At 46.9% G+C, this 13,756-nt stretch overlaps 6 protein-coding genes across 6 annotated transcripts; 3 read left to right on the top strand and 3 right to left on the bottom strand.

Annotated features, from left to right (window-relative positions):
- Nucleotides 1-2,252: 2,252 nt before the first annotated feature.
- On the top strand, nt 2,253-3,728 carry N7483_011125 (FAD-binding oxidoreductase; the record flags this gene model as incomplete). The annotated part of the gene is made up of 2 exons (XM_057094552.1): nt 2,253-2,882; nt 2,940-3,728. 2 exons carry the CDS (start codon nt 2,253-2,255, stop codon nt 3,726-3,728), a joined length of 1,419 nt encoding a protein of 472 aa, XP_056940523.1.
- A 213-nt stretch (nt 3,729-3,941) lies between these two features.
- Nucleotides 3,942-5,042, bottom strand: N7483_011124 (Gfo/Idh/MocA family protein; the record flags this gene model as incomplete). Its single annotated transcript, XM_057094551.1, has 1 exon — nt 3,942-5,042. One exon carries the CDS (start codon nt 5,040-5,042, stop codon nt 3,942-3,944), a length of 1,101 nt encoding a protein of 366 aa, XP_056940522.1.
- A 706-nt stretch (nt 5,043-5,748) lies between these two features.
- Nucleotides 5,749-6,646, bottom strand: N7483_011123 (phytanoyl-CoA dioxygenase family protein; the record flags this gene model as incomplete). Its single annotated transcript, XM_057094550.1, has 2 exons — nt 5,749-6,549; nt 6,611-6,646. 2 exons carry the CDS (start codon nt 6,644-6,646, stop codon nt 5,749-5,751), a joined length of 837 nt encoding a protein of 278 aa, XP_056940521.1.
- Nucleotides 6,647-7,269: 623 nt separating this feature from the next.
- Nucleotides 7,270-8,382, top strand: N7483_011122 (uncharacterized protein; the record flags this gene model as incomplete). Its single annotated transcript, XM_057094549.1, has 4 exons — nt 7,270-7,343; nt 7,407-7,895; nt 7,956-7,999; nt 8,114-8,382. The coding sequence occupies 4 exons, from the start codon at nt 7,270-7,272 to the stop codon at nt 8,380-8,382; spliced, it is 876 nt and encodes a 291-aa protein (XP_056940520.1).
- A 46-nt stretch (nt 8,383-8,428) lies between these two features.
- N7483_011121 (uncharacterized protein) lies at nt 8,429-9,594 on the top strand (the record flags this gene model as incomplete). Its single annotated transcript, XM_057094548.1, has 3 exons — nt 8,429-8,775; nt 8,826-9,131; nt 9,270-9,594. The coding sequence occupies 3 exons, from the start codon at nt 8,429-8,431 to the stop codon at nt 9,592-9,594; spliced, it is 978 nt and encodes a 325-aa protein (XP_056940519.1).
- A 987-nt stretch (nt 9,595-10,581) lies between these two features.
- N7483_011120 (putative ethanolamine kinase) lies at nt 10,582-12,202 on the bottom strand (the record flags this gene model as incomplete). The annotated part of the gene is made up of 5 exons (XM_057094547.1): nt 10,582-10,756; nt 10,838-11,181; nt 11,260-11,690; nt 11,825-11,936; nt 12,026-12,202. The coding sequence occupies 5 exons, from the start codon at nt 12,200-12,202 to the stop codon at nt 10,582-10,584; spliced, it is 1,239 nt and encodes a 412-aa protein (XP_056940518.1).
- Between the last annotated feature and the right edge of the window lie 1,554 nt (nt 12,203-13,756).

Below are 13,756 nucleotides of genomic sequence, written 5' to 3'. Positions count from 1 at the left end.
AATTTACTAAGAGACCAATAGAATTGGATGATACAAATATTCAAACATATTTTTCTTACCCTGTAAAAAGCTTCTTGAAGTCACAGTTGCACTAAACTTGACTACTGCATACTCTAAATTCTAAAAAAAGAAAAAAAAAACTTGAATGTAACCCGGGCTGGAGGCGGGCATGATTATCTCATATTAGCTATTAGCCCGATACTACTAACTACATAGATCAAGTCAATAACCAATGCCGGTGATTCATACATCATTATAAAATATTACAGCACTGTAGAGTAGCCGGCCTCTGCATTTCTCTTAAACATACGGCCAATTTCGTCTTTTTATGAATAGAGCGGAAAGAACTGATCAAACTTGTTCTCAGGGTATTACTGGGTCTTCAAGTTGCGAAGCAGATGAACATTTGGGCCATAGATGTCGTCCAGGGTCTCATCTCCAAAGCCGAAATTAATGTATCTACAATCATTCAGCAGCAGAACAGGAAATCTGAAGAAAAAGGTTCCCTCACGTCGAATTAATCTCCAGGCCACTGGTCGCACGCCAGTCGTCACGAACTTTGCCCGCCCACGAATTAGCGATCGCATCCAGACTACTATTGGCGTACCATGCAGTAGCAACTGTATTTAATATGTTCGTCAACCGTCAAGCATAAGCCGAGCTAGAATTACCCATTGATTTGGCCGTTTGTAGACTATAGGCTTCCAAAAGGACGAGTGAGCTGCCCACATTAGAACCGCCTCTTTCAGTGAGAAAATCGGTATAATCATTATAGATGGACCGCCAGGTAGTCGGGTCTAGCTGAGCCTGTGCTGAGCCACCCAGTAAATGGACCGGTATTGACGTAATGCCCCTTTGAAACTCCCCCTGGGCCTCTTATGTCTCCGTTGGGACCAAAACCAAGATTCTCATGCCATATTGGCGATTCAAGAAAATTTTGGTAACCTTTTGACCAGTCCCAATATCTAAGAAAATATTAGTTTCAAACAACGGTAGTCTCGCGGGAACAGCCACCATACTCACGGCAAAGTACCTTGATACCCATAGTGGTCTTTCAATGCTTGTTTATACGAATGAATAAAGTAGCGGTGCCATGGAATGAATGGTGCGGCATCATCATGATGTGCTGAAGGCTCACGTTAAAAGAAGAACTTGAATCGAATACTTATGTGTTGAGGAAAGGGGAGTTCACCACTTACAATAGTGTCCAACGCGACTGTGGAGATAGGAAAAATCATCATGAGTAGTGACTCGGGGATCTCTTCGTGACTTCATCCGTGTCAGACATACTGCTGCGTCAAGGTACTCTTTTCTCTCTGCCTCGCTCAGCGTCCTCCATTCTCGTCGAATTTCTATCGACTTAGAGCCTCTTTTTGCTGAATGAGAGAATATCGAAGGAATCCAGAGTTTGAAAATACTGAGAACAAGAAGTCCAGTCAAGAGCGTTTGAAGCAAGTATGACCAACTTTCGGGCCTTGGTAGCCGGCAATGGTTGATCTGATATTTCATCTCCATTATCAGAGTTATGATTTTTTCCTGGTCTCTCAGTAATGAGTACCTAGGTATTGACCATTCTCTGATTTTGAGGCAGAAAACATTGCCGCATGGGGGCGATGACAATCTTGAGCGCATTCGAGTTCCGAGAATGCAGAGAAGGCTAAGATGGCATATGAAAACCTTGGAAGTATTATTTTGCCATCCTTGGGTGGAGAGTCTCTGGTGCTGTTATTGCATTATGCAGTAAGAGCCCACCTAGGCACATGAGGGTGCAGATTAGGTACAGGAGCTGAATTTATCCATGCAGTATATGACCATATAAAACCTTGAAAGACCTTGTTCAAATTTGCGCCGATATACGTGTATGGTAAATACTTTCAATACAGCCCCAGCCTGGAGCCCTGGAGCTTGCTGAACATGGATGTGTGCTCCGTTGTACATAAATGTACGGCCCCAGCGGGGTTCCAACTCAGAAAATGATGTGCCCAATCCTGCAGCTTCTCTTTGTTCATCTCATGAGTCTACCCGATCCCTGCAAATATTACGGAGTAAACCTCCGGACTGCCTTGGATCGTCCACGGCCCCGGGGGTGTTGTTTGCTCAATTTTCCCACTAGCCACATCATCTGTCTCTCACATGTGCAGGTCTTTTGATTCCAGACATATTTAAGGGAGTCCGAAACCATAAACACAGTCGTTCATTTCTGCCAATTGCGATCAAGTTCTATTTTTTGACATTCCAACCAAGCTCCTACAATGAAAACCGACCTCATTGCCAGCATGAAAACATTTTTTCAGGGTCATCCTACCATCAGGTATATTCCTCGCTCGTCTGCTGAGTTCGCTACAGTACGTGAGGTCTGGAACTGCTCGCGCCCCGATCAACCTCTGGCAATTGCCCAACCTCAGTCGGCCGAGGATGTCGCTACCCTGATCAAGTTTGTGAAGTCAAATGCGATTCCATTTTCCATACGTTCTGGCGGTCATAACTTAGAAGGGCGAGCCCTGGTCCAAGATGCCTTGCTGATTGACTTGCGGACTTTGGACTCTGTCGCTGTCGCGGAGGATCTCAAATCGGCGACAGTAGGTGGTGGAATCCTTCAAGGCGAGCTGATTAACCAGCTATGGGCGAAAGGTGTCGCGACCTCAACTGGAAGCATCCCTCATGTTGGCTTCTTTGGCTGGGCCTCATATGGTGGCTATGGTCCATTCTCTTCAAAGTGGGGTCTTGGAGTTGATAATATCATCGGCGCTACTGTTGTGGACCCTAATGGCAATTTGATCAAACTGGAAGGCAGCGATCCTTTACTCAAAGGTATTCGTGGTGCTGGTGGTGTTTTTGGTGTTATTGTTGATCTGACCATCAAGGTTTACCCAGCCCCTACAGTAAGAACCCACTATATATGTTCAAAAGAAGAACTAGTAACTGACAACCAAATATAGCTTCTTGCTGGGCCTATACTCTTTGATACTAGCGATATAACAACATCGTTTACCAAAATTAATACAGCTTACAGCAATCTTCTTGATGCAGAAACGATTCCTTCACAACTTACTCTACAGCGGGTCAGCTTCTATTCTCCTCGTGGTCTTGCGTTCGCATTTCTCTTTGCTTGGGCTGGTACAGGCACAGAGGAAGATTTAGAAGAGGGGCAACGCTGGAGTCAAAAGATTGCCTCTTTAGGACCCGCAAAAATAAACATGGTCAAGCCAACTACTATCCCTGAATGGGTATCTGGCGCTGGCGCCCATGTTCCCAAGGCTGTCTACGGTTCCGCATCAACCTACAACCTTTCTCATATCACATCTAAAGTTGCCGAGGCAATTGGATCCAACCTAGCCCATCTGCCAGCAGATGCCGGCGCAATGTGCACCATCCATCAGGTACGCGGTCCATCTGCCGCACCACAGGAACCCGGCAGTGATTCCATATTCGGACCACGACAACCTCATTTCATGATCGAGATTCTGGGGTATTCAGTTGGGTCAGATAAGCAGGCTGATTCCGAGAGCTGGGCAGACAAGTTTTCAGCCGATGTCGAGAAGGCTGCCTCCAGCTCTGGGGCTTTGTTGCCTACCTCGTACATCTCTCTTTATACTTCGACTCGATCTAGCTCGAGCGCCGAGTGGGTCAAGAAAGTGTATGGGGACTCCGCTACATCATTGTACGATTTGAAGGCGTCCTTTGACCCCGACAATCTGTTCAAGCACACAGTGCCATCTTTGGAATAAGCATATTCTGCCTAACTATCTCAATGGGTTCCAGTCTGAGCTGATACACTATTTTTGTTTCAAATCGGGTCCTTGACTGGTGGCACCTTTCACGTTGAACTTTGTTTCAAGCTCTACTAGTAGTTATTCAAAGTGGTTGAGAGATCCAAATGCATTCCAGCTCTATCCGTTAAATATTCATAAGCATTCTCTCGCATTAACTGATAATCTTCTTCACGCCAATAAATCAACTGGAATCTCAGCAGGTTGTCCTGTGGACATTGCCTTCTGAACAGCCTCACAAACGAGCAAAGCCCTCAATCCCTCCTCCCCAGAGCAACTCGGCTCCGCATCCCCACGAATAACATCCACGAAATGCGCCAACTGCAGATCAAACGGCGCTGAGTGATCCGGCAACTCAATTTTTTCCACATTCAGAGTCTGCTGCCAGCTCTTCTCGGCCTTTCCATCATAGCTCCATCTGGTAAGATCTGGGACACTAAGCGAAGCCTCAGAGCCAAAGATTCGATAAAAGTCCGCCCCATCACCGGTCGGTGAGCTCGGAATCATCGGGTTCTCACCAGTGCCCGTCTCAAAATTATGCGGTGAGGGAGTCGCATCACAGACGAGGAATGTGCCCACAACCCCCGACGCGAAACGCAATGTCAGCGCTGCACCCTCATCCGCATCATGGGGAGGACTGGGTCTTTGCGGGAGAATCTTCTCCGCTTGGACACGAACAATAGGACCGAAGAAGTGGTGCATGAGATCAATATCATGAACTAAGTTAATGGGGATAACACCACCGCCTCGAGCTCTGGATGCGCGCCAATCAGTTGGCGATTCGAAGTAGGGCTCAGGCTTATAGATAGTCCAGAGACCGTTCACGGCGATAACATTGCCCAGGGAACCGGAGTCAAGGACGGACTTTGTTGCGCGCACATAAGGATTGAAACGGCGGTGGTGGCCTACTAGAAGCTTCAGGTGTGCGTTCTCTGGTGCATGTGCGAATTCCAGGAGACTGCGACCTGTCTCGAGGGTATCGCTGAAAGGCTTTTCGAGGAGAACGTGCACATCACCTGCTAGAAGTTCCTTGGTGATGGGGACGTGGGTGTGGTTTGGTGTGCAGACAATTGCGGCATCGGGTTTGTGAGGTGATGCCAGCAGAGCTGCTATGGTGGGGTAGTAGTTTGTCTTGAGGTCTGCGGCGACGGCTCCGCCTGTTGGTAAGGGATCTACAAGAGCAACTAGTTCGGTTGATGTGTTGAAGATGACAGACTGAGCGTGGCGGGGGCCAATGAGGCCGGCGCCAATGATGGCCACTTTCAAAGACATGATTAAGTTGATGAGGAACTTGAACTTGAAGAGGTCTGAGGGAATTGGAAACTTGAATGGAAATGGAAATGGTTCACGGAAGTAGGCGGCTTTTATTTATCCTGGTGGAGGCAACTGGGCCAACATGCCACTGCTAATAGTACTGCGTACCATTGAATTACGCATGGATTGAGTCTCATGACTAACTTGGCATGCTCAATAGACCATTCAATGTGAACGCTACTATTGGGATCCGGTCAGTGACGGGGTCCACTCTGGGGTAATTCCCACGGGCGGTTAAGGTCATTTGCGGAGGAGTGGAGATGAAGCGGATAGAATATATCCGATATAATGATTCTTAATCTTACCCGATCAGGTGGCGAGGCTTCATTATTCATATTTATGATAAATGAATGTGTGTTTTTAGTTCGCTATTCAGGTGGGGATGAATAGGATGATTGAAATCTAATGATTTGATTGTTGATAGTAAGATTGTATTTAGTCCAGTATTGCATTTCATTTCAAGAAAAAAGGGAGAAAACATGTGAATCAAACTTGAAATAAATAAAAAAAAATTAGACTAAGCGATCGAGTAAACCTTGGAAGCTCGAAATCCTCGTAAATTCATCTCCTTCGTGTAATTTCGAGTTCAATCTACAGCCCATCCAATGGTCGCCATACCTTCATGCACCGCTTTGCAATATTAGCACTTGAACTTGAATCTTGATCACGGATCTAAGACATAACTCACGTTATCATAAGGCTTTTCAGGATCAACAAATCGTAAATCAGTCGCCAACCGAATTCGATCATTAGGATCCTTATTCTTGCAACTTGCATGCATCATCCATGGATTATGAAAGATGACATCGCCAGCCTCATACTCCGCGATAAGCCACTTACGCCGTGCCTCCTTGCCATATGCCACAATATCGCGGCTCAAAAAGCCCCCATCATTCATATTCTTATTGAGCGCACTCACACGCTCCTCATCAGATAAATTGTGAGCACTAGCTGCGAAATCCGCCTCCGTTTTCTGGCCAATATCAGTGGATTTTTCCAGGTACATTAGGCCACCTGCTTCAAGTGAAATATCACCGATGGGTACCCAAGCTGCGATGCTGGTTGGTGGACCAGCGCGCAAGTACATTTGATCAAAATGCACGGGTGTCAACTCGCTATTCGGAACAAAAGCACGTATCATTGTGCGTTGAAGCATGTGTGGCTTTTCCCAATTCATGAAACGAGTGATGAAGGCTCGGAGTTCGGGCGTTTCACAGTAGTGCAAGTAGAATGGGGCTTCGTGTGCAGATAGCATGAGATCAAGGTATTTTTCACTCTCTTCGTCGTCCTTGAGTCTGAATAGACGGCGGAGATTTCCTGGTGGGAGGAATTTGCGACTATCTTTGTGGGAGAATGTGCCGTCGATTGGGTTGCTTCCTTCTTTCAGTAGACCACTTGGAGTCATGTGATGGAAATAGGCTTCACGGCATTGAAGCAAAGCTTTTTTGGGTATGCATCCTTTAACCTTTGTTGAATTTCGGTATTAGCGAAGCTGGTTCCTTTGGTCTACCTGGAGTCATACTTACGAAGAGGTATCCGTCGCGTTCGAAGCGCTCATGCATAATGTCAAGAGGAGTATCGAAAGATGTAGGCTGCAGATATCCAATACTTCCGGGCACCGTTGGACCAAAGTTTGACTCCAAATTAAGGGTGCTAGGATCAACGGGATAATAGCTACCATAGATATCGTCTGCTGCGGCCTTTGGTGGGTTGGTGCCGTAAGAGTTTCTTTCTACGTGCACCTTGTTGAGAGTCTGCACTACTGGGGGTTGATTCGAGAATTCCAGGTGCCATTTTGAGGTGAAAAGGGATTAAAATATGCCAGTGGTTCTGTAGACTAGGTCCTCAACTCTGAGAATGCAGCGGGTTCTATAACCTCTTTATACTCACAAAATTACAACCATTGAGATGGCTGATACTTACTACGCCATGAGTTTATTCACGAATCAAACTGTTTGAAAAAGATGAGCTCCAATTAAAAAAAGTCATAAAAGACCAAATTTCAGAGGAAAACGTGAGTCTTCTGTTTCTTCCATCCCTATCCTCAGCCGTCTAGTGCCGTTCCCCACAATGTCGCTAATGCGGGGAAGGAATCGAACGTCTATAGCCGTCTTTAACTCACCATTTCCTATTACCAACAAGAGGATTGACATATATTGCATACAAATACGTCAGATCACGCGTGATGACTAAGGGCTTGGGTCTTCAAGAGTACCGAGCTTGCGTGAGATGTCGTTCTCGAAAGACAAGATGTGATCTGTGCGTCTTCAAGTCTACCTTTGATGATGTCAATATTTGATCCGACTAAGTTCAATATTATAGGCGAAGCTCTGGAACTCCAGGCAAGCCGCCTTGCGTGAAATGTACTCGAGAAGGAGCCGATTGTGTACTGGCAGATTCGCGGCGCGGAGGCAACTTTTCCCGTCTACGACGATCAAAAAAGCGAGCAACGCCTGTGAGCGGAGCATCCACACCTCGAATCCCTTCTACGCATCTTGATACACCTTTACCATCACAGTCAGTCAGAAATGGAGAGCAACATGTCCATGCTAATCTGCAGAACCCATCCGATGCTTTGTTGATTTTGGCCCATGCTGCTGGTCAGCCCGAGAGAAATCAGCCAGGATCTGATAACAATACGCATTCTCCCGTATTGTTGCTTTCTGAAGAAAGTAATTGTTTTTCAAAAGAGCCTGACAAAGGAGCAGGCTATAGCAATGGCTCAGATCTCTGTGACGATCTCAACAACCTTCATCCACTGCTCCAAGATAAGACCATCAACTTGAACCTGCTCTTCAAACTGTGTGCACTGTAAGCATACCATTCAAGAATCAATTCCCTCTGTGAAAATCTAATTATTCGTTCCTTCAGGTACAAAGACAACTATCATCCATTCTTCCCTCTAGTCCCCGCCAGTGTACTGAATCACCGGAACATAGCGAATACCCTAAAGAACGAATCATTCCTTCTTACAACAATTCTCCTAATCGCATCTAAGGATCTTCCTTAACTAACCTATATAAATAAAGCAATATGGAGCTACTTGCGCCAAAAGATACTTGACATCGCCCTCGGAGCAGCAGGAACTCACCACATCAGCTGCGTTGAAGGTCTCCTCTTGCTAGGCGAATGGACCCTGCCGACCCAAACGCAAGTCGATGAAATAGGCAGTGAAGCGCCATGGTCCATTCTTGGTCTAGCAGTCCGACTTGCCTACCGAATACGTCTAGAGGAGAGTTCATTTCCAGGAAGTGATAACGACCAAAACACTGATGCCGAGCGAAAACGCCTAGCATGAACATGTAATATCCCAGCAATCCAGATCTCACAATCCCGATTCTCATATGCTTCACGAAAATATAGCTACATATCTCTCCGACCGACAAATCTCAATACGCATGGGTCAAGCCTTCTGGTGTCGCGGCCCTGCCCTATCCGCCCGGTTTACGGCAAAAGATTTCCCATCTCTCCAACCACAAAATACAGATAAAGATACAGCCTCGGCAGGAAAACATGAAAGCGAAGACAAAAACCTCGCACCTTGGCTTCAAGCCCAAGTAGAAATAACCACGCTCTTCGGAAACGCGCACGATATCCTCTTCGCATCGAAATCTTGCACAGTCGAACTAATTACCCGCGGTGACTATGTCAAGTACATAGATGATACGAGCCGCGCTATTGCTGCATGGCAGTATGAATGGCAATCCATATCTATTTCAAAGCCATTACGCAGCTGTTTAGCGCTAATGAGGGAGTATCTTCGGCTCTAGGTGAATGCGTTTGCGTTTCAGGCTGTCCTTTATCGTGGATCTTCAGAGAACCTGGGATGCATGGTTCGAAAGAGCGACACGATAAATATTTCCAGGGAATAGCTGGTGCCAATGTCGATACTACTACAAGTGTGGAGTTTCCGTATTCGACTATGGCTAGTGCGGATGCGAGACATATCTATGAGGCGCTTGATGCAGCGGAATCATTGTTAAGGATTTTCATAGAGGATTTCGACCCGGTGAGAGATCTGCGGTTTATGCCTGATCGTTTTTATCTGTAAGTTGGGGTCTCATCTCATGTTGGTTGATATTAGTATGGGATCTAGTCTCATATCTCCTAATGGACGGTGATGTTATCAATTAAGATTACGAAGAGAATCATCTAGTGTTATCCAGCTAAGCTCATGAATTACAGATACGAAATCCACTCATCCGTCTTCCTCTTCAAGTCCCACCTCTCAGGCGCAGTCTCTCCAGCCCGATACCAAGAAACGAAGAAACTAATGCGCCGCTTCATCAACGTCCTGGCGCAGGTCTCTGCAAATGAGAACCACGCACACATCGCATCTCGCTACGCAAAATTACTACAAAGATTGTGGTTCCATCGAGAAGAACAGAGTCCAGATAATGCGCGCACTGGTACTCAGGTTAGTGTGGAGAGAGGCGATCAGTATGGTCAGCGTGTTACGGAGATGAATGCGAGTACGAGTGTAGGTGTGGACTCAAGAGGTATCCACTGATCTTGCGGGTGGGCCTCAGTCATTTATTGATGTTGATGTTTTCGGGATTGGGTCACATGGATCTGCTTTTGATTATGTTGGTTTGGAGGGTCTTGGTGGAGGCGAGGGGTTAGACAGGCTTTTGGCTATGCCGCCTGTGTTTCCGTATGATTTGTCTCTCTTTTTAAACGGCATTAATTTTTAATTTATCACCTACTTCTACGGCTTTCAAAGTCACCATTCTCAGGTTTAAAGCAGGACCTCGTAAACTCAACTTGAAGTGCTTGAAGCTCTGATAACAAGGCCCCATAACTTGAAGCAATCATACTATGTAGTAGATATGCCAAGCGACTCGAGTGGGTAGTGTTAATTTCAGTGTTAGTGCGTGGAAATCGAATGATTTCTGATCCATGGAAAGAGTTATTGGTAAAAAAGAAATTATGTATTAAACGACTAGCTAGTCTGCACCTGGGCAAGAGCTAGTGTAATTCTAAAGCAAGATCCACGGAGTTATGTGCAAGTGAAACGCAGAATCAGGATTCAAAAGAGACAAAAGTCCGTATCAACAATAAAAAGAGTGATTAAACACCAACCGATGACATCGCAATGCATTCAGGTCTTCAATGGACCTTTTTTAATTTCAACATCCTCCCCTTCTGCACGTGGTCGTCCATTCTTGTCTCGGTTGGCTCCATATCCGAGTTCAACCCGACACACTCCGGGGAGTAATGTTGAAATGATGAAGGTCCCGGCCCAGCGGCAAAAATCCGCTGGTATTCGCCCGATGTAAAGATGTAGAGGGGTAAAAAAGTGAAGAAAGTGGGGGGGGGGTATCTAGTGCGACCGAGCCGAGAGATTTTTTTGATTGGAGGTATTGCGATGTGAGAGGGGCACAAGGCTTCTGTCGAGGAATGATAGCCCCGCATGCATTTAGACATTTACAGAGGAATGGAAGCGACGGGCAGAGAAGGGCGAGGGCGAAGGTGAGGGTCATATGCAGATGATATTTCACGCCTCCTGCGCCCAGCGCTGTTCGCGGAGAGGCATGTCCTCACCGCTAGATTGGCGGGTGCCTTCGATTTCGCGCTTCCAGGCCCAGTATTCGCAAAGGCGAAGCTCGGCATAGCTGGCATAGTCGAAGTCGATTTGTGAGATCTGGGCTTGGATGAGTGCCCAGACGCCCCTATATGCGTGGTGATGTCAGTCACGGGGTTCATTCGTAGGCTAGAATTGGATTATGATGTGCTGGGAGTACGTCACTTACCAGTACAGACCAGGGATACCACGGAATCGATCCACGTCGCTGGATAACCTAGCGACGATCTCCTCCTCAGATGAAGCGTCCAGTCCACGGTGCTGAATGTAACTCTTGGTGTACTCCGTCAGGAATTGGCGGCGCACTGATTGTGTGGGGATCATGTTATAATCGCAGTCGTAGCCGATCCACTCAGCCAAGTGATTCGCAATGTCGAAGGCTGCTGGGGCTGGAACTGCATATTCATAATCGATGAAATTAACAGGTGCAATGTCATCAGACGATGTAGAGTTGTCGTCGGTGGGTAGGACAATCACATTGGCGCAAAGCAGATCGCAGTGTGAGAACACAAGCTAGACCAGGGTTAGTTCAACGTAGCTCAGTATGTAATCAGTATGTAAGAGAGATCAACGCAAAAGATTGTGACCTACCCCATTTTCGCCAATGCCATTTCCATCATCAAGTTTCTCCACCACCCACTGGAGTTCCTTTTGTAGGCCTAATCGGCGGGCCCGCTGCTCGGGTGTGGCCACCGGCAGAGCAAGAACCCATTTCTGGAGGACAGCCCACATAGAGGGCCCCGCGCGACGCAGTTGGATCACTTCCAAGTCCTCCTGGCGTTCCTCAATATCAGAGATGCTCGAGTTCTCGGCCGGCGCAGCGCTGGGCGCGTTGCTTGGGAGGACCGCATGCCACTGACCAAGTCGCCGGGCAACCCCGCGGTAGATAGGAGGGGTAGTCAAGTCTTCATGGCCACAGGGCTTTCCACGGATGAAACGGTAGAGAAGGCCATTCTTGAAACGCGCAAGGAGAGGGGGAGCGAGGCCGCAGCTCGCGAGAAGGGCATGGGACGTAGTCTCTCCTATAGGTGGAAAATAAATTCTACTTTAGCATATTGTCGCATCGGGCAGCAGAGGTGCAAATATTAAAGATACTGGGGATGGAGGGGGGGGGTTTGGACAAGGGGTATCAACCCCAAATCCCGGGCTTTCGTACTTTCTCTGTCTATGAGGATCTCGGTGCCATTTCCATATGCGCGCATCAAGATTGCACCCTGGTCTATCTGCTCATCTGTCAAGCCTGACTTGCGATTGATAATTTTCAGAAGCTGGAGAGTCAAAGTCAGCTAAAGTCAAAGAAGTGGGTGACCGTGTCGGTGTGAATCCGATGCCAGGGGTCCGCGGCGAAGAGACATACAGTGTTGGTGATGCCTTCCGTGAAGCGTACGAACTCGATCTTGTTCTCGGGACCCTCCCAGTCAGGGTTCAAGGTCAGAATCAATCGAAGAGCAGATGCCTGGGAGTCTGCGGGGCTGTAAGAAAGGGGGATGTATCGGAGGTTTGGGGTGGCGGTCTGGTTCTTAGAGAAACCCATGGTGGGGGGAGGGGTTGGAGAGAGTGGAATAGGGGGGGAATGTCGGAGGGAGAAAAAAGTGTCGTTTTCAGGGTCCCGGACCGAGACCGCGGCTTTTAAATCAAGCACTGACTGATGGGGCTAACAATGTTAGTCTGGAACTTCTGAGACAGGGTCTTGATTCCTTGGAGAGGCTCAACGAATTACCTTGAGAAAGAAGGATGGAGCACGGGAGATCTGCAAAGGAAGCGATGAAGGCGTGATGGGAAAGAGTGAGAATATTCCCTCTATTGTTTTATTTCAATTCCTTAGGAGGAAAGAGGTCGCATGCAAGTTGTAAGGCTGTAGCCTGGAGAGTTGAAAGGTTTAAAATTGACGGGAAGTTGACGGGGGTTTGGTCTCGTGCCCCTGGCCCATGATTGGAGTAATGGCCAATCCATGAATGCAACCCTTGTTCTTTTTGGGAATTTTTATTTTTCCTTTTGCATATATTTGCATATAAACATGTAAACAATTCAAAAATGGTTCGAGACCTTTTGTATACATTACCTCATCCATGGAATATTCTATGCCTTCAAGTTCTGTATGTCTATACTTCTCATTCTCCACTGTTAGTATCCTATCTATTATCTATTAACAATCCTCTTTTTATTCGGATAAATGTATTTCTCTCAATTATGTAACAGCTTCAAACTCCTTTTAATCCCGAACTCCACTTCACATGAGACATGGGTCACATGAATCCACTGTGCCCTATAATTATTAGCCCTATTTACTCTTTTAGGGTAAACTATGGTCCACTTTCGACACTAGTTCTCGGAATCGGAGGTTCTGTTTATCCCGCCCAAATTTGCACTAGCGTATTCTGGATTTTCCAGGGTATAAATATCAGGCTCATCCGCCTCTTGGGCCTTTCTTTTTTCTTTCTTCATCATCAGTAGAGGTTTACATACTATGTAAATTTCTCCGGGGCTCCACTACGGTGGCTTGCTGAGGGCTGTCCTTGGATCTTTTTCCTCCATGGGCTTTCCTCCGTTCCCGGCTCCGCAGAGCAAAGTGTCTCCCTTTTTCCCAAACAATTTATGGCTGGGCTAGGGTTCCCTTCGGGGAGCTCCATGCGCTTCAGCTGTGGAGGGGTCGCGACATTCCTTTTTTTTAGAATCCGTGTTGGTTTTCAAGATGCAAGTCTTGCTTAGATATACCGTCGGGACGGTCTCGTAAATGCTTGAAGATTTGATAGGTCTGGAGTTGTGAAAAGATTTTATAGTCTCCAGACTGGCTCCCGATATAAACCGGCTGCCAAGCCCCTGGAGGATCTGATATCAAATTTTGATATCTGCTCATCTTGAGGCTCTGTCAAATTCTTACTCGGGTATCTTTGGATGGAAACATCTTATTGTTCCAATCCATGGCTCCCTAGGCACTCGAAGCGCTTAAAATTTAAGCTCCAGACGCCACTAGCGTGTCTGAAGTACTGGGCAAAAGTTACCTAATGCTGTGTCAAGCGGTCGTATTGCAGCTCCAAATGTGAAGCTTGTAAGACTCTGTACTTCCGCACTTCCCAATTTAAACCAA

This window comes from Penicillium malachiteum (genome assembly GCF_028827825.1).
Source record: "Penicillium malachiteum strain IBT 17515 chromosome Unknown utg000005l:1.0-9002435.0:326005.0-9005861.0, whole genome shotgun sequence".
NCBI classification, from domain to species: domain Eukaryota; kingdom Fungi; phylum Ascomycota; class Eurotiomycetes; order Eurotiales; family Aspergillaceae; genus Penicillium; species Penicillium malachiteum.
Note: the sequence above shows the minus strand (reverse complement) of the source record. Positions and strands in the feature narration are given on the sequence as shown.